The 17946-nt window shown below is 36.9% G+C and overlaps 2 protein-coding genes across 2 annotated transcripts in view; one reads left to right on the top strand and one right to left on the bottom strand.

Moving 5' to 3' along the window:
• LOC110467194 (ubiquitin carboxyl-terminal hydrolase 47-like) overlaps window positions 1–12233 on the bottom strand; it is a 35304-nt gene extending 23071 nt beyond the window's left edge. The window contains exons 1-9 of the mRNA XM_021524178.1: window positions 12146–12233; window positions 8843–9049; window positions 7980–8105; window positions 7477–7666; window positions 5592–5688; window positions 5119–5197; window positions 3151–3217; window positions 2666–2805; window positions 227–316 (exon numbers count right to left, since the gene is read on the bottom strand). Coding sequence (XP_021379853.1) covers window positions 227–316; window positions 2666–2805; window positions 3151–3217; window positions 5119–5197; window positions 5592–5688; window positions 7477–7666; window positions 7980–8105; window positions 8843–9049; window positions 12146–12184 — 1035 coding nt within the window. The 5' untranslated portion in view covers window positions 12185–12233. The remainder of the gene's footprint in view (window positions 1–226; window positions 317–2665; window positions 2806–3150; window positions 3218–5118; window positions 5198–5591; window positions 5689–7476; window positions 7667–7979; window positions 8106–8842; window positions 9050–12145) is intronic.
• A 46-nt stretch (window positions 12234–12279) lies between these two features.
• LOC110467195 (60S ribosomal protein L10a-2-like) lies at window positions 12280–17580 on the top strand. Its single transcript, XM_021524179.1, has 5 exons — window positions 12280–12374; window positions 14116–14268; window positions 15081–15229; window positions 17001–17173; window positions 17372–17580. The coding sequence occupies exons 1-5, from the start codon at window positions 12370–12372 to the stop codon at window positions 17540–17542; spliced, it is 651 nt and encodes a 216-aa protein (XP_021379854.1). The 5' UTR covers window positions 12280–12369; the 3' UTR covers window positions 17543–17580.
• Window positions 17581–17946: the final 366 nt, after the last annotated feature.

Below are 17946 nucleotides of genomic sequence, written 5' to 3'. Positions count from 1 at the left end.
CTTTGTTCTATATAATTAGATCTTGTCATCTGAGAACAGCTCTCTTAAGTTTGCTTAAATGAAAATGTTCCGAGATAGATTTAAAATAAAGAGCCATTCTGAAACACAAAATTATTTCAGCAAGAAGCATCAATGGTATCATTCAATTGTTTTGTCCGAGGAACAGAAAACAGATTTTGAAAGATGTTACGGGTGTCAACAATCACCTCTAATTTTGTATACTTACAACACTACCATAGGCTGTGGTTGCACCAAACGGCCGTATGACAAGGGGAATATCCAGGTAGGAGTCCACACGGGCACTCTCATTACCACACTGAAACAAGCAATGGTCACAATCTGGCTACACAAATTTATCTAGTAACATGGCCAACTTATGTTAGTTTATGAATTGTAATGTCAAAGTTTATGTTATTCAACTCTGCCCCAGACATAGTAAGAGCTTACCTGGTTCAATAACAAAAACTAGAATTATGTCAGTGTGACATTAAAGCCGCTCACAACTTTAAATTGAATTGCTTCAGTAACACGTTGAGCATCAATATCTACTATAATACCTCAGATATGTGTTCTGTATTCTGCTAATTGAAAATCAGGTCATGTGATGATGTTGCCTTTGGTATTTCCAAAATAAATCACCTATTAAATGATGCCTTAAAAACATTTCTCCCTCTCCTCTTTTTTCACTCTCTTTAAGTTAGTCTGAATTATTCTGACGTTTTATCGACTTTTTTCATATCGGTCTGTCGTCGATTAAAGAGAGCTGGAGTTCTGACGTTAATCGACGACAGACTGATATGAAAAAAGTTGATAACACGTCAGAATAATTCGGACTATCTTTAAGTGTGATGCATTGTTGTTATTTTCATTAATTAGCATTCTCCAATGATGTGACATGAGCATTTACATGCAGAATGGCAATCGGTGAATGGATAATTAAGAATAGGTGCATTTTGTGATTGTGAAACTAAGGATAATTAACAGTAGTGGGAAAACATGCATGGAGAAAGGGACAATGTACTCCTTTTATTTTTATTTATTTTTATTTCTTTTTTATTCATATTAAAAATAATATTAATATATTAAGTGACTTTATTGACTGTCATTGAATATACAAAATCTCACAAATGTTCTTGGAATATATTTGAATTATATTTCTCAATGCGACTTTACCAACGTAGTTATTTCCCTTACACCGGATTGGATACTATTTTGACACGGCGCGAATTCTTGTCAAACGGCAGCAGCAGTTGCGTCATGTTCTTAAATTGTTACATTTTCATTAATAAATACACCAGAAATAGCATGCTGTGTTACAGAAATGTTTGACAAGCATACACAGTTCACATATCGTCTCAGAGCCATTACCGTTATCAACCTAAGCAAGATATGTCATATTACGTTCCCGTTTGAAACATCAAAATAGAGGTTAAACTTCATCACTCATACCGTTTATAAGTATATATATTTACTTCTTCCTTTTACAGACAGCATCAATGCTTGACAGTTTCTTGGGGGCTCTCGCTCTGTTACTTCACATTTACATTTGTATCTGCAACCTTCGTTCGATTTGGACATGTAATTCGGGAATTATCCCCCCAATTCATTATATGCTTGTTGTTGTATTTTTATTTTTGCAATCATAACCAGTTTGTGTGCCTGCCGGGGAGCACCCCCTTTAAGTCACGTACATTTCTTAATCCTGGTTTGCTTTTTGATAATCTAACATAGTTTTAGGGTAGGTGACTTAGGGCGTGCTTAGCTAGTCAGAGTATAACTGTGTAAGTGCCTGTTGGGGATCGCCCTGTAAACCATGTTCTTACTTATACTTTGAACACTCAGGCACCGGGGTCGCTCGATGCCTGTTTGCAGGGCCGCCTGTTAGCTACTCGCTCCACAGCTTGGGATCGCTCAAGCCCTGGGGATCACCCCACAACTTATTCTAGTCACCAGCTTGAGATCGCTCAAGCCGGGGATCGCCCCACTCTTCTTTTAAGTTAAGTGTGTTGTTTTTAATTTCCTTTGCTGTAAATAGATATGTTTGTAACCAACTATGTTGTAGTTAGTTTAAGTAACAGAGAGCAGCCCCTAAGAATGCCAAAAGATAACTAATATAACCTGAACAAGTTACTTTAAATTTAGACTAAATAAATTTTTGAACTTTAATTCTTTGTTTTGTTGTGTATAAACAAATCATCCGAGTTGCTAAAACGCTCAAACCCAGTGCACGAATTTCACCACCACAACACTCATAGAATGCACCAGAGATAAATATTTTGTTTTCAGCAATTATTTAAAGTATGGATTATTATTTGGAGAAGAGTATCAGAATACTTTATGTAACCCACAGGTGAGTGTCAGAGATTCTACTTTCTATTTACGATAACAAAGCTATATAGTGGAAGCATGCAAGACTAAATTATGCGCACGCACCCCGAAAGGAAGTGGGTCCGTCATTTTGTTCTCTGGACAGAATTAATAAGCTGCTCGGCTCTCGCCAAGAGCGGCTTAAAAAGTCCAATAGATTCACATAAATAAAGTTTGCTATTTCATGGGTTTTTTTCATCTACTGAATATTGGTACAATTACAAAATCAGTGTAATAGATTCACATAAATAAAAAGTCTGCTATTGAATATACTGAATAATAGAAATGGCGGTAATACCTCCAGACATTTGACGTAATCTTTCATCTTTCCCTGATAAAGGTGGTTGATAAGGTTGGCTTGTTTTGTATTTCTCCACTTCAGTTCTAATGCATCAAACATCACTCTACAAAGCTCCTGTACATCGTGTTGTTGCCAAACTGTAAGCACAAATATTTTTTAATCATGATACTAGTTATAAGTCTACCTGGACAACACATGTTCAGGTATTAAAGTGCAAATTAAAACATGAATTGCCTCCTTAAATTTCTAAATTACAGCATTTAATACATAATTTGCAATTTTTTTTCCTTTTATTTTTCCTTTTTAAACCACAGGACTTTTGGGTAGAGAACCTCACCATTATATGTGAAAAGCAGAATCCTTATTTTGCTGAGATTCACTATTGATTATGCCAAACTCCACATATTCTCTACCGCTAATTTTTGTTTTTATTGCTGAAGGATATCATATTTGATGTAAATTCAGATGTAATATTTTCTTGCCTTCACTGCTATCCCAACCAAAACTTTTGGTTAGATCTGTTGTTTCCGCAGCTCGCTTTTGACTTGTCTGTCAATGAAACAATACCATGTTACGATAATAATTATAACAGTATTTCTTGCACACTAGATTATTTGTTATATAGGATATTTTCCTGTTTCTTACAGTAAGATTATGAAGATTTATGGCATTTCCATAGATTATGTTACCTAGGCTGGACTAGTTGTTCCACTCTATGTCCTAGGCTGGACTAGAGGTTCCACTCTATGTCCTAGGCTGGACTAGGGGTTCCACTCTATGTCCTAGGCTTGACTAGTGGTTACACTCTATGTCCTAGGCTGGACTAGTGGTTGAACTCTATGTCCTAGGCTGGACTAGGGGTTCCACTCTATGTCCTAGGCTTGACTAGTGGTTCCCCTCTATGTCCTAGGCTGGACTAGTGGTTCAAATCTATGTCCTAGGCTGGACTAGTGGTTCCCCTCTATGTCCTAGGCTGGACTAGTGGTTCAACTCGATGTCCTAGGCTGGCCTAGTGGTTCAACTCTATGTCCTAGGCTGGACTCGTGGTTCCACTCTATGTCCTAGGCTGGACTCGTGGTTCCACTCTATGTCCTAGGCTGGACTCGTGGTTCCACTCTATGTCCTAGGCTGGACTCGTGGTTCCACTCTATGTCCTAGGCTGGACTAGAGGTTCCACTCTATGTCCTAGGCTGGACTAGAGGTTCCACTCTATGTCCTAGGCTGGACTAGTAGTTCAACTCTATGTCCTAGGCTGGGCTAGTGGTTCCACTCTTTGTCCTAGGCTGGACTAGTAGTTCAACTCTATGTCCTAGGCTGGGCTAGTGGTTCCACTCTATGTCCTAGGCTTGACTAGTCGTTCCACTCTATGTCCTAGGCTGGACTAGGGGTTCCACTCTATGTCCTAGGCTTGACTAGTCGTTCCACTCTATGTCCTAGGCTGGACTAGAGGTTCCACTCTATGTCCTAGGCTGGACTAGGGGTTCCACTCTATGTCCTAGGCTTGACTAGTCGTTCCACTCTATGTCCTAGGCTGGACTAGTTGTTCCACTCTATGTCCTAGGCCGGACTAGTGGTTCCACTCTATGTCCTAGGATTGACTAGTGGTTCCACTCTATGTCCTAGGCTGGGCTAGTGGTTCCACTCTATGTCCTAAGCTGGACTAGTGGTTCCACTCTATGTCCTTGGCTGGCCTAGTGGTTCCACTCTATGTCCTAGGCTAGACTAGGGGTTCCACTCTATGTCCTAGGCTTGACTAGTCGTTCCACTCTATGTCCTAGGCTGGACTAGAGGTTCCACTCTATGTCCTAGGCTGGACTAGAGGTTCCACTCTATGTCCTAGGCTGGACTAGTTGTTCCACTCTATGTCCTAGGCTGGACTAGAGGTTCCACTCTATGTCCTAGGCTGGACTAGAGGTTCCACTCTATGTCCTAGGCTGGACTAGTAGTTCAACTCTATGTCCTAGGCTGGGCTAGTGGTTCCACTCTTTGTCCTAGGCTGGACTAGTAGTTCAACTCTATGTCCTAGGCTGGGCTAGTGGTTCCACTCTTTGTCCTAGGCTGGACTAGTAGTTCAACTCTATGTCCTAGGCTGGACTAGGGATTCCACTCTATGTCCTAGGCTGGACTAGTGGTTCCACTCTATGTCCTAGGCTGGACTAGTGGTTCCACTCTATATAGCATATATGTATCATAAACAATAACACTGCTGCAGTAAGACCCATATGATGCCGCAAACCTGAACAGAGCTCAGACTTAACCTCAGACATAAATTTAACTTTCATTGTGTTACTAAAACAAGCAATCTAAAATATGAGTTTGGATTGAAAAGAGTCAATAACCTAGACAACTATTCCTTTAGACAAATTTGTGAAGAATCTTTTCATATATTGTATCATTTTCTGGGTCTGTTAACAAAATCACACACACACACACACACAAAACCCACTTACCTGTAATTGTAGATATAATTTTTGTAGCTGGTACGGAATATTCTTTTCTGATTCTTTATGCGCTCCATCATATTCCCACCTACATGTACAGTGAAAGGTATCTTTCAGAGACTAAATTGCAAAATTCATTTCCAATATTAATAAATCTATCCCATCATCACCAGTTGTTTAAGGTTTCTGCAGAACCCAACAAAAGGGAGACGAATGTTTCTAGTTGTATCATTGTCAAAATGTTTTGTGAGATAAAAATAAAAATTGCGAGATAAACAAATTTCTTAGTATACCAATCATTACAAATCTAAATGATTTTCCTGTCATTGCAGGCATGTTATAGAAGACTATAAACAAGGTTCAAAGTCTCAATTTTTGCTGTATACCATTTTCAAATCTTATTTTAAATTTGTATTAAATTTGAAATCTGGAGGTGTACCTGTAGTGACCAATGAAACTTCATTTTCAAACATTCAACTTACCTGTATAAAGCATTCCGGAATTCTGGGGTCATAAACAGTGTCTGCAGTAAGCTGTTGAGGTAGCATGTCATCGCTTGGTTTACAAGTCCTACATAGCCTGAAGTAAACAACCACCACATAAACGAACCTCAACAAGGTTCCCAAACAAAGTCGCAGATAATGTCTATCTATTTATGTTCTTTTTTTAACCATCAGGAGTCAAAGAATATGATTCCATGGAAAGTAATATTTATGCTTTTAATAAACAGATCAGTTTCTGATCAGAAAAAATTCTCCACATCACAAAACGTAACTTCCTTTTAAGTATGACGTCACAAATCAGTAACATCACTTGTTTAAGCAATGAAAAGCTTCTAGCCTGAATACCACATGTGGTATAAAGAAAACATGTTCGTAACTCCCACTGTCTTTTGTTACACAGGATGGGAGTGGTAAAACCCATGGTTATTTTAGACATCATTCCACTGCTGTTTATTACACAGGTTTGAAGTGGTGAAATTTGTAGATACTATATGGTAGAAACACAATTAAACACAAACGTACACAGATGTTTGTTGTTCCAGTTCAAACTCATAATGAATATTTACATCATCTTCAAATTTGATATTTCTTTATAAAATATCAACAGCGTATACATTTTAGTATTTTTTTTTTTCTACAAAAGCATATTTTAACCTTCAAAAAACGAGTTTTTTTTATATCTGTCCGACTTAATAAGAGTGGCAGAGTAGCCATAGAAACTCTAACAGTAACTGTAGGAACTGTTTATCAGAGGGACAACGTACCTGCGTGAGACTTTATAACAGCAGCAGAGTAACTGTAGGAACTGTTTATCAGGGAGACCACGTACCTATGTGAGACTTTATAACAGCAGCAGAGTAACTGTAAGGACTGTTTATCAGGGGGACCACGTACCTGGTCAGACTTTATAACAGCAGCAGAGAAACTGTAGGAACTGTTTATCAGGGGGACCAGGTACCTGTGTCAGACTTTATAACAGCAGCAGAGTAACTGTAAGGACTGTTTATCAGGGGGACCACGGACCTGGTCAGACTTTATAACAGCAGCAGAGTAACTGTAGGAACTGTTTATCAGGGGGACCAGGTACCTGTGTCAGACTTCATAACAGCAGCAGAGTAACTGTAGGAACTGTTTATCAGGGGGACCAGGTACCTGTGTCAACCTTCATAACAGCAGCAGAGTAACTGTAGGGACTGTTTATCAGGGGGACCAGGTACCTGTGTCAGACTTCATAACAGCAGCAGAGTAACTGTAGGGACTGTTTATCAGGGGGACCACGTACCTATGTCAGACTTCATAACAGCAGCAGAATAACTGTAGGGACTGTTTATCAGGGGGACCACGTACCTGTGTGAGACTTTATAACAGCAGCAGAGTAACTGTGGGAACTGTTTATCAGGGGAAACAGGTACCTGTGTCAGACTTCAAAACAGCAGCAGAGTAACTGTAAGAAATGTTTATCAGGGGGACCAGGTACTTGTGTCAGACTTTATAACAGCAGCAGAGTAACTGTGGGAACTGTTTATCAGGGGGACCAGGTACCTGGTCAGACTTTATAACAGCAGCAGAGTAACTGTAGGGACTGTTTATCAGGGGGACCACGTACCTGTGTCAGACTTTATAACAGCAGCAGAGTAACTGTAGGAACTGTTTATCAGGGGGACCACGTACCTGTGTCAGACTTCATAACAGCAGCAGAGTAACTGTAAGGACTGTTTATCAGGGGGACCACGTACCTGGTCAGACTTCATAACAGCAGCAGAGTAACTGTAGGAACTGTTTATCAGGGGGACTACGTACCTGGTCAGACTTTATAACAGCAGCAGAGTAACTGTAGGAACTGTTTATCAGGGGGACCACGTACCTGTGTCAGACTTCATAACAGCAGCAGAGTAACTGTAGGAACTGTCTGAGTAGGTTGAGAACGTATAAACATCACCAGAACTAGTGCCACTTGCACCACCAGTGTAGTAGCCTGAAGAGGATGCCACCACATCTGAGGAGCCGGCCGTATCTGCCTCTGCCTCTGTGGCACATGTTGCAATGTACTGTTGCTGCAAAAGACAATATGGCAGTTCAGTAAAACATACTGTATCCCCCTCTCTTGTAATAAAGACACCTGACTGACTACTTTGCTTTTTCTGATTTCTTGAGATTCTTCAGGTACAAAAGTACATATATATATAATGATATTATCCTACTGTCCCGTCAATGTTTTTATCAGATGACTCAACCTCAATACATGTATATATATTAAAATTACCCAAGAACATATAAAACAGGACAAGAATTTATTCTTTAAACTCTTCTTCCTTAAAAGCTTAATTCAAATTTTAATTCAAAACATGCCAGAATGAAATTAAATACCGGTGGTGAAGCTTCCACTTTCTTTGCAGTAACTCCTTCTCGGTCACAGATGGTGAAGTCATGGCGTCTTACTCCTGCTACACATATGTCAGACAAAGACCTGTTCAGGTAATGCTCCAATTGTATCTAGCAAAGGGATAAGGATGAGTTATTGTCCAACAAATCTTACCCAAATCTTTAATTCATACGAGGGAAGCCTCTGATAAGAGATACTGAAGTGGGATTCTCACTTTGTTTTATTTCTCTAGATAAGTTAATTGTACCAAACATACCGGTAATATTACTGTTTACAATTTCTACATAATATGATGAAACTAATACTATAAAGAAACAAACATGACACACATTTTAGAGAAAGACTTGATTTTCAGCTTAATTTGTTTTTTTAAATCAACAGGATTCCCTGCATTTTTTGCTTGAATTCACTCAATGTACTGAAAAGAACAGCTAACTTGGCATCTTACACTTTGATTTAGTCAAATAGGGGTTATTGTTGAACCATTTACACTTCCAGGTTGTGATTCAACATAGGATTGGTTGAAAAGCAGGGATAAATATTAACCTCTATTTTTTACCCAGCCTATCAGGTATTCCTAAACTATGCATGACAATTATGTTTCTTAATTTTGATTAAAATTCTTGAAAAGAAAAAAATTTAAACAGTCATCATTTCCTCAAAAGAGGCAAAGAACATTACTATTAGTGTCATGTGTCATTTAACTTTGTCGGAAGAAAATGTTATGGTATTGGTATATTTACACAAAAAAACACACTTGATCCTAGTTATTAGTCCTCTGTACATGTACCTATATATATATATATATTTATATGAATAGCCTGTTTGACATATTTGATATACTTACCTCCTCTGTTTCTGATCCAATTTGTTTTTCATAGTGGATCGAAATTGTCTCTGCTAAATAGGCAAATTTCTCTGCTAGGTCCGAAATTAGTCTTGCCACAGAGGTTGATGCTGGCAGGTTGAACGTGTGCTTGATGGCTGCACAATTAACATCGACCATATCACGGACGACGCAAAGGAACTTCTGCTCATCTGCCACACACACATTCTGGTGAAAGACAGCAAGTGTACATGTAATGCATCTTCTAACTCATGACTAGGAATATTCTTCTAATTGATAAGTAGAAATACTCCTGAGATTTTCCTCTATTTGAAAATAGATCAATGTAAGTTGCAATCATCAAATAAAACTAATTCAAAAATCATAAGCAAATATTTTCAATGCATTCACAGCAACATGCTTTATTTAATATGATGGAATTTTTTTTTAAGTATTTGGGGATTTTTTTTTTTAAGTATTTGGGGAATTTTCTAATCTATTATGTTAGGAAATTTCAATTTTATCTTTCAATTTAAAAAAATAAATAATGATTCAGCTCAATACTAAAATTGTTAATTACTAAATTAAATGAGTATACAAACAGAAAGAGAACTATCTTATTCATTTGGATTTTTTTTCATGAAATGGAAAAAAAAGAACTGACTAAATCAAGTCCCACTGAGTGGAGTATTTACCCTAAAAATAACAATGTCTTGTCCTGTCACTGTCCATCAGGCTGAATACAATTTGAAAGTAATAATGTATTTTCAGAGCAAAGCATTGATAACTAAAAGACCATAAATTAAACTTACTACAGTTACTTTTCTTTAGGGTTTATCTAATGATCTTATAACGTTACATATAGAGGTAAAAGTGGATAGTAACAGTGATAAATAGCAAGATAGAATCAATCCTCTAATGTTCCTCGGTTCAAATACTCATTCAATTTTTCATATCAATTGTTCAGTAAAGAATAGACTTGATAACATGTTTTGACACAGGGAGTCACAGACTCATAACCATCTCCCTGATTTTAAGATCAGAATCTGATAAATTTCATGGTATCACAAACTTAGTACAGACATTGTTCATCATTTCTCATGCTACTTTTGAAAATGATTTTGTCAGTCTTATTAAACCTTGTGATTTTGCTTTTGAATGGTATTGTATTTTTATTCACACAACAAAATGATCATAACATTTATAACAAGAGCACCGCAAATGAATGTATAATACGCCCGTCTGACCCTAACCAATGATTTTTTGTTAGTTAAATTAGACCCCACATGAACATCCATGCCAAAAATTAGGACAATAACACATGATCTGACTGAACTGTACACCACTGAAGAAACATGCACCAAAATTTTAACCAAGAAATCGCGCGAGAAAAGTTAAGTCCAAAATTTCCAAAAAGAGGAATTAATTTCCCAAATTAAATCCATATAGTGCTTCTTAAACCCCACATGAACATCCATGCCAAAAATTAGGACAATAACACATGATCTGACTGAACTGTACATTTTCAACAATTTTAATGAATTCTGTTATATATTATCAGTATCTGTAAGACAGACCTACTGGACGAAAATCTGTACTACAAATAAACAAAGGACAATTTAGAATCAGGAGATAGATGGTCAGCAAATTTGTCAAAATTTAAGTCACTGGCATTATTTCTAAGTTGGCAGAGGATAACATTTAACTTTCTAGGGCTACAATTGAGAAAAACTGGAGTAATATTTACAAGAGGGATTCTTTCATTATTCAATTTGGATTTGAATATATTTAATGATGGTGCTGAGATTGTTTCAGAATCAAGAGAGTTCCATATATTCTCATGACATCTGGAAAAAAACTATTGCCAAATAGATAATAAAGTGAGGAATATTAAAAAATCTGTGTTGTCGTCTAAGATTATGAGGTGAAACAGCATCATTAAAATAAGGTTTAACAATGTCATGTAAATATTCAGGTGTCATAAGATTTATGATTTTAAACATTAAAATAAGTTTGTGCTTATGACGCCTAGATCTAGAAGAGAGCAGTTCAAACCCAGTTTCAGTATATAGTTTCTGATGTGATGTTCCACTTCATAATCCAGTTATTATTTTCATGGCCTCAATTTGTACAGATTCTAATAATTTAGCTTCACCAAATAACATCTGCATACTCAAGAATAGGTCTTACATAAGAACAATATAGTGTAATTAAAGCATTTCTGTCAACTTTGTATTTGAGTGTCCATAAAACATTCAATCTTTTGCATGCTTTTTCATAGATTTCTTGGCTGTGATTACTCCATGAACCTTTGGAATTGAATAACAGACATTGGCTGTGATTACTCCATGAACCTTTGGAATTGAATAACAGACATAAGTGTTTATGATGAGTTATTTCATTTCCTATTTGATTGTCAAAGAGAAGTGGAGTATGATTCCGTTTTTTTTTGTAACAGTTAATGCAACAGTTTTATCAGGATTAAAATTAATTTTCCATTGGTTAGCCCAATTTCTAATAGTCAAGATCTTCATTTAGATCCATACATCAGGCAACCACATCTTCATCAACAAGTACATGTAATGATGTGACATCAGCAAAGAATTTAATATGAGTATGAATTTCATTAGTTATATCATTAATGAGCAGTAAGAATCCGTGACTTTTTCACTACAAACGTGGGGTTTCACTCCTTTCGGTTCTGGGGCATTAGAAAATAACAGGCCTGGTCTACCTAAGGGAGTCATGAATTCTGTCAATAGTTAATTATAATAGTTATATAAAGGAATAACAACTACAGTATGATACGCAGTGTATGAAAAAACATATAATGGGGTTATTTTTTCATATTACTACTATTATTATTATTGAGAGAATTTCAGACTTGTAATCTTTCCCAAAAATCGTAACAGGCGTCTGGCGACTAATCTGCTAATATGGGGATCGCTGACCATGTATCTTCTCTTGGACTTATGATATCAAAGTGGATCCACTGCCTAATGCAACTTTTCCGACAATATAGGCGGTATGGGTAAAAGCCGAAAAGTGTCGAAAAGTAGCGGAAAAGNAATATAGGGATCAAAACCGAAAACAGAAAATGAATCTTGTAGAAAATAATGACATTGATTTATCTCAAGACAATCGTGAATTTAAAGATTAAATGCAAAATTTTAAAAGAAAAAGAAAATAGCATTTAAAAACAATGAAGCAACATTATATATATTGTTAATGACAATGACAGTGTACAATGCACAATATTTATCTGACACAGCCTTCGTGTACTGTGAACTGCTGTAACATTTCAGGGAAAGGTCTCATTCTTACCTCTATGGGAACGACTTGGGTGTTTTCTCCAGTTACCATCTTCAATGGTATTTAAGCTGACTCTATTTCACCATATCTTCTGAACTGGTTTGTGGAAATACTGCAATATTACTGATAACTGATTATTGGAAGTATGGCTGCCGAATAGAGAGAGAGGAAGTCTCGTCTTAAACGTGAACTCCCGTTACCTCGAAGTTCCTTTCCGGTTGGTGCTCCAAGCAATCATGAGGTAAAATTGTACGAGGAAATAAAATCCGAAATAATCTTGGCTACTATGTAAAGAATTTAACACGAAACATTCATAATCGAAGCTAATGAAGTTTATGTATTGATAGTTATGTGTATTGCTTATGATATTTTAGTTTAAAGCTTGAAAATTTAATAATTAGAGAATATTTTGCGTTGACACGTTGGTTTGTATTTCACCACACTTCAAAATCCGCTAGTGTGTATTTTAACACACTACATCTTTCTTATGCAAAAGTAACATTATGAATTTGATGTTTTGTATTTTTCTTGATTTTCAAGTTGATGGATAAGCTGTACGATTAAATGTTCAATGCCCAAATACGGAAACATGCATTTGAGAGAAAAGTAGCACTTCTTGTTAGCAGGAATATTCCCTGCCATAATAGTGCGGCACTTGATGTGAAAAAAAGTTTCCTTTTAAATGTCGAATAAAGCATATAATGTCACGTGCAAATACTAGTGAGCAGGTTGAGATCACGCCCTCGTATGATAAATAAAATAGTGGTTTTATAAAGTTGCAAAAGTTCTTATCAATAATAGACTATAGAGCTTAATTGGCATCAGTTAATATTAAAATGAGGTTTAATTGTGCACGAAAATAAATTAACTGACGCTTTACCAATTGAGCTACCTGGTTATTGATGATTCACCCAGTTCAGTTTAATTTGGCTACACCTCCATTCCTAAGTGATTTAAAGTAGCTATAACAAGAACATTGACAATTTCAAGTCATATACGTTGTTGACAAAGGCTCTACCAGTTTTGACACAAAATTGGACATCGGGATTGATATATTTTTGTGCACAGATGTAACTCGTTATTACTTAATGGATTTAATTCAAACCTTTCTAATTTCACTTCTTTCATTGTCTCTGTTATAAATTGTTACTGTATTAATAATTCAATAAAGGGATGTTTCCAGATAGCTGCGATAACGTAGCTTTCTGACGAGAGATATTTTTTTATATATTGCGTTGTCAGAGCTACGAAGCGGTCCTATGCCAACTATTGGAGCAAAATCAAAAGTGTTAATCTGTAAGGTTGCATATAATTCACGCCTCATATGAATATAATGTATATCAAAATATTACATAAACGAATCCTTGCCCATGCAAAAACTCTTTTACGAAAATGTTTAAGTCCGTCTTGGGATGTTTTTTTAGAAATGACCGATCACACGTAATGTTATCTCGATTATCCTTTCTATATATGGCCTGCATGGCCAAATACAGTATTAATACTGATGCCACCATGTTTACTACAATTTCCATATTGAGTCATGACACCCATATTTGGACGTCTGACCTATATCAGAAGAGAGACGAACTTTCCAACATGGCAGTCAATTCAGATTTCGATTACGCTTGCTACGTTAACCTGATAATTTGACGACATTTTAGGCAGAGTTTAACTTTCAAGTTGTGCAGGATATCAACAGAAATAGTTCATACTACAACCATATTTATGTATGCGGACCAATGTGCTGTCAATTAATTCTAAAATCGCCCTGGTGTGATTCACACCAGGCTTGCTCCATTACAAGGCATGGGATCGATTTAATACCCGGCCAGGGCAGAGGAGGCAGTGTTTTAATATTAGTACTAGTTTCCACTCTGTAGAGCAATGAAAGAAATCTTAAACACTATTTTTAAAATGTTCAAGAACGAATTAATTATGTCGACTTGCACAACATCTTGCTGACTAAACAATTACATTTTCAGCAAGATTTCAAGGGACAACCTGTACGAGGCCATCACTGGGGTCCTCACTGCCTCACAGGAAAAGAAGAGGAAGTTCACCCAGTCTGTTGAGCTTCAGATTGTTTTGAAGAACTATGATCCTCAAAAGGACAAGCGTTTCTCTGGAACCGTCAAGTATGCATAATCCTCATCATGACTTCACTGGCAAAGGAAAATGAATCTGGACCTCCACCCTGGGTCATAAAACAACTGGGAAGGTGTTATCTATAATACCGACAAATGATGCCCCCTTAATATTTCTTTTTTTTACTGACCCCCACCCAAGGTCATGAAACAACTGGGAAGGCTCTTGTGGATACATATTTCCACTGGGCCGACCATTGACGTTTTCCACCCCTAATATGATATTCCGTCTCTGTGACATCTGACACAGGCTGGACAGAACAAGTGTCTTCTAGAGGTTTGGGTATGTTAACCTAAATTGTAGCATTACCTATCACCAGGACAAGTTTTATTCTATCGGTTTTCAATCAAGTTTAAGGGTAATAAAATCAGCAACTGATGTGATGAGTTTCGGGGGGAAATAGTTAATTTACTATGGAGATTTATGTAATTTCAGTTACACATATAGAAAACAAAAGAGGAGCAAGGGTTTTTTGTGCGCCTCAAGTGTGGCCACAACATCTTTTTCCACTTTCAGTTGACCCTTGAGAATAAGTTTTTTGACTCGCAACAATGAGTTTTAACTCCTGAGTAATAGAAGACATGTCTTGAAAATGCTACATGTTTTGACCTTCAAAATTCATAGATGTTAAGGGTTGCCTGAAAATGCTGCTAATATTGACACTAGACAAGGTTTTTCTTTTGCATATATATTTTGTGGGCAATAACTTGGTCCCAATCATAGGCACAGTATGTCTCTTTAAAGGATTGATTGGACAAGTTTTTGTTTGAAAAGTTCCAATTTTACAAACATTCCTTTGCAGACTGAGACATGTGCCCCGTCCAAAGATGAGGGTCTGTGTTCTCGGAGACCAGGTTCATTGTGACCAGGCTAATGCTAACAATATTCCCTGCATGGACGCAGACACTTTGAAGAAACTGAACAAGGACAAGAAACTAGTGAAAAAGCTGGGTAAGATTGCTTATTGATAAGCGGTAACTTGTAAAAATAAGCCCATTAAATAAGTCCAGATCTGTGGAACAGAGGTTCCAATCATGATAAGAGGGAGCTGGGCAAAGTGTTCATAACTCCAGTTTGAGATGCTGGCATAAATTGCATGCAAGTCCGAAAAGGTAAATGCATTGAAAATAAACAGCACATTTGCTTGACTGAAGCTGAATGTCTCCTTCCTGCCAATGATGAACAATTATTTGCATGTATTGTCTGATTGTCTATATATACCATGACGAGAAGAAAACTGAGGCAGAACTATTTCGGCAAAAGATACTTCCGTAAAGTTTGAGAAAACAAATATTTCATGCAAAATTTTGCTTTCTAGCCAAGAAGTATGATGCTTTCCTTGCAAAAGGTCCCAAAAAAAAACAATGTTTGTGGTACTATGAAAATCTTAAAATTTTGAGGACTAAAATTAAATAACTTTTTTACAAAATATCCAAGCCTGAGGAAATGGAAGTGTTATTGAATTGATTAATATATGTACATGTATATAATAAAAATTGCATTAATTGTACTTATACATGTACTGTAAAGCGCCATGGAAAGGCTTATTCTAGCTAGAAAGGGCGCTATATCAAATATTTCATTATATATATATAATTGATAATCAGTGTAATATCTACCATATGTCTTGATTTTAAGCAAATTGTACATGGCTTGATTGATCGGATAACAGTTATTCTGATAACATAATGGTCACAACAAATCCTTTCTAGAACTTGCGCACACGTTTGGTTTGGGAGGTGGGAGATATTTCGATATAATCCTAGTGACCAGACACCTCGCATATCCCAATAAACAGTAAGATTATGCAAGTGTTGTTGAAACGATTTAGCAACTTGGCAGTGTTCTGAATTTGCATAAGTACATATGAACTGGCATTCTCCTACCTAAGAGAATGATCCGCCGTGTGTGGTGTTAAGGGATTTTAAGTTAATCTGTCTCTTACAGTGATTTAGTCCCTCCGGTCATATTAACAGGTGCAGTTTTTATTAGGTTTGCCAACCTTATTCGTGTTACGAACCCTACTGAAACTTAAGGGCATACCCGGTAGTTTGTACATGTACTAAGTTTGTATTAACAACACCTGATGACGTCACTTGTCCTGAACTGACCCTTCCAGTCAACTGAACATATACGTTACGATTTGATGTTTTAACTTCTCAACTTCTGTACATGAATTAATTGATTTAAAAATGTACCTATTATGATTATTTTTAGTGTCTCATTAGTCAACCAATGATGGCTGGGTATTGATCACTTTTTACTTTGTATATTTTATGATTGTGATTTTTATTTTACTGTCGATCAATGCGTGACATTTGAATATCTTTTAAAAAAAACACAAAAAAACCAGAAAAATAAGCCCATTAAATAAGTCGAGATCTGTGGAACAGAGGTTCCAATTATGATATTTGATATTGTTTGACAAGGAGAAAATCTAAGAGGGGGCTGGGCCAAGTGTTCATAACTCAAGTTTGTGGATCCGGCATAAATTGCATGCAAGATCTAAAAGGTAGATGCATTGAAAAGAAACAGCACATTTGCTTGACTGAAGCTGAATATGTCTCCTTCCTGCCAATGATGAACAATTATTTGCATGTATTGTCTGATTGTCTATATATACCATGACGAGAAGAAAACTGAGGCAGAACTCTATTTCGGCAAAAGATACTAACGTAAAGTTTGAGAAAACAAATATTTCATGCAAAATTTTGCTTTATAGCCAAGAAGTATGATGCTTTCCTTGCGTCCGACTCTCTGATCAAGACCATTCCCAGGATCCTTGGACCAGGCTTGAACAGAGCAGGAAAATTTCCCTCCCAGGTCACGCACAACGAGTCACTGGTGTCCAAAATTGAGGAAACTAAGGCAACCATCAAATTCCAGTTGAAAAAGGTAAGTTTTCTTGAAAAAATAATTTTGTGTTTCTTATATCTATGATGGAATATACGGTTTTCCCAATGAAAATTTGTTTATAATTCCATGCACGTCAGTCAGATTCTGCTTGAACTATCTATTAAAATGAAATTATTTAGTTTTAACAGTGATCTAGGGTCAAATGTTGGTTTTTTATAAGTCTCCATATATCCACAGGTATTGTGTTTGGCTGTATGCGTGGGACATGTGGAAATGGGTGCTGATGAGCTGTATTCCAACATCACACTGTCCATCAACTTCCTGATATCTCTGTTGAAGAAGAACTGGCAGAATGTCCGTGCTCTCTACATCAAGGGATCCATGACACCATCCCAGAGAATTTACTAAACAGACTTGTCCCAATAAAGTAACTACTGTGATGGCAATTTTGTTGTTGAGATTTGTAGCTTAAGGCCAGGTGAGCTAATGCTGTGGCGCAGCATCTGTCCAACATCCAATCTGATTAAAATCATCTTTTACATGGCTCCGCCTGAACATCTGAATGTGCCGCGGTCAGGGTCACGTTCAAGTGACCTTTAGATGAACCAATCGGAGGCGCGCTGGCAAATGTTTGCCATCGAATCGGAATATCATGGTTGATAGATTAATAGCAAGGGGTATCAAACAATTTAGTTTTCCAAAACAAATATGGCGGCGGGTACTTACTTTTCTACGACGCAAAGGAAAACATACCCATTGGGTAATAATTGCGTAGGCAACACCGCCATAGTCTTTCTTCTCTAATAAAGCTT

The sequence above is a fragment of the Mizuhopecten yessoensis genome, unplaced genomic scaffold (genome assembly GCF_002113885.1).
Source record: "Mizuhopecten yessoensis strain PY_sf001 unplaced genomic scaffold, ASM211388v2 scaffold11165, whole genome shotgun sequence".
In the NCBI taxonomy this organism is placed as follows: Eukaryota; Metazoa; Mollusca; class Bivalvia; order Pectinida; family Pectinidae; genus Mizuhopecten; species Mizuhopecten yessoensis.
The sequence above is the reverse complement of the archived record's forward strand: the minus strand, read 5'-3'. Positions and strand labels throughout refer to the sequence as shown.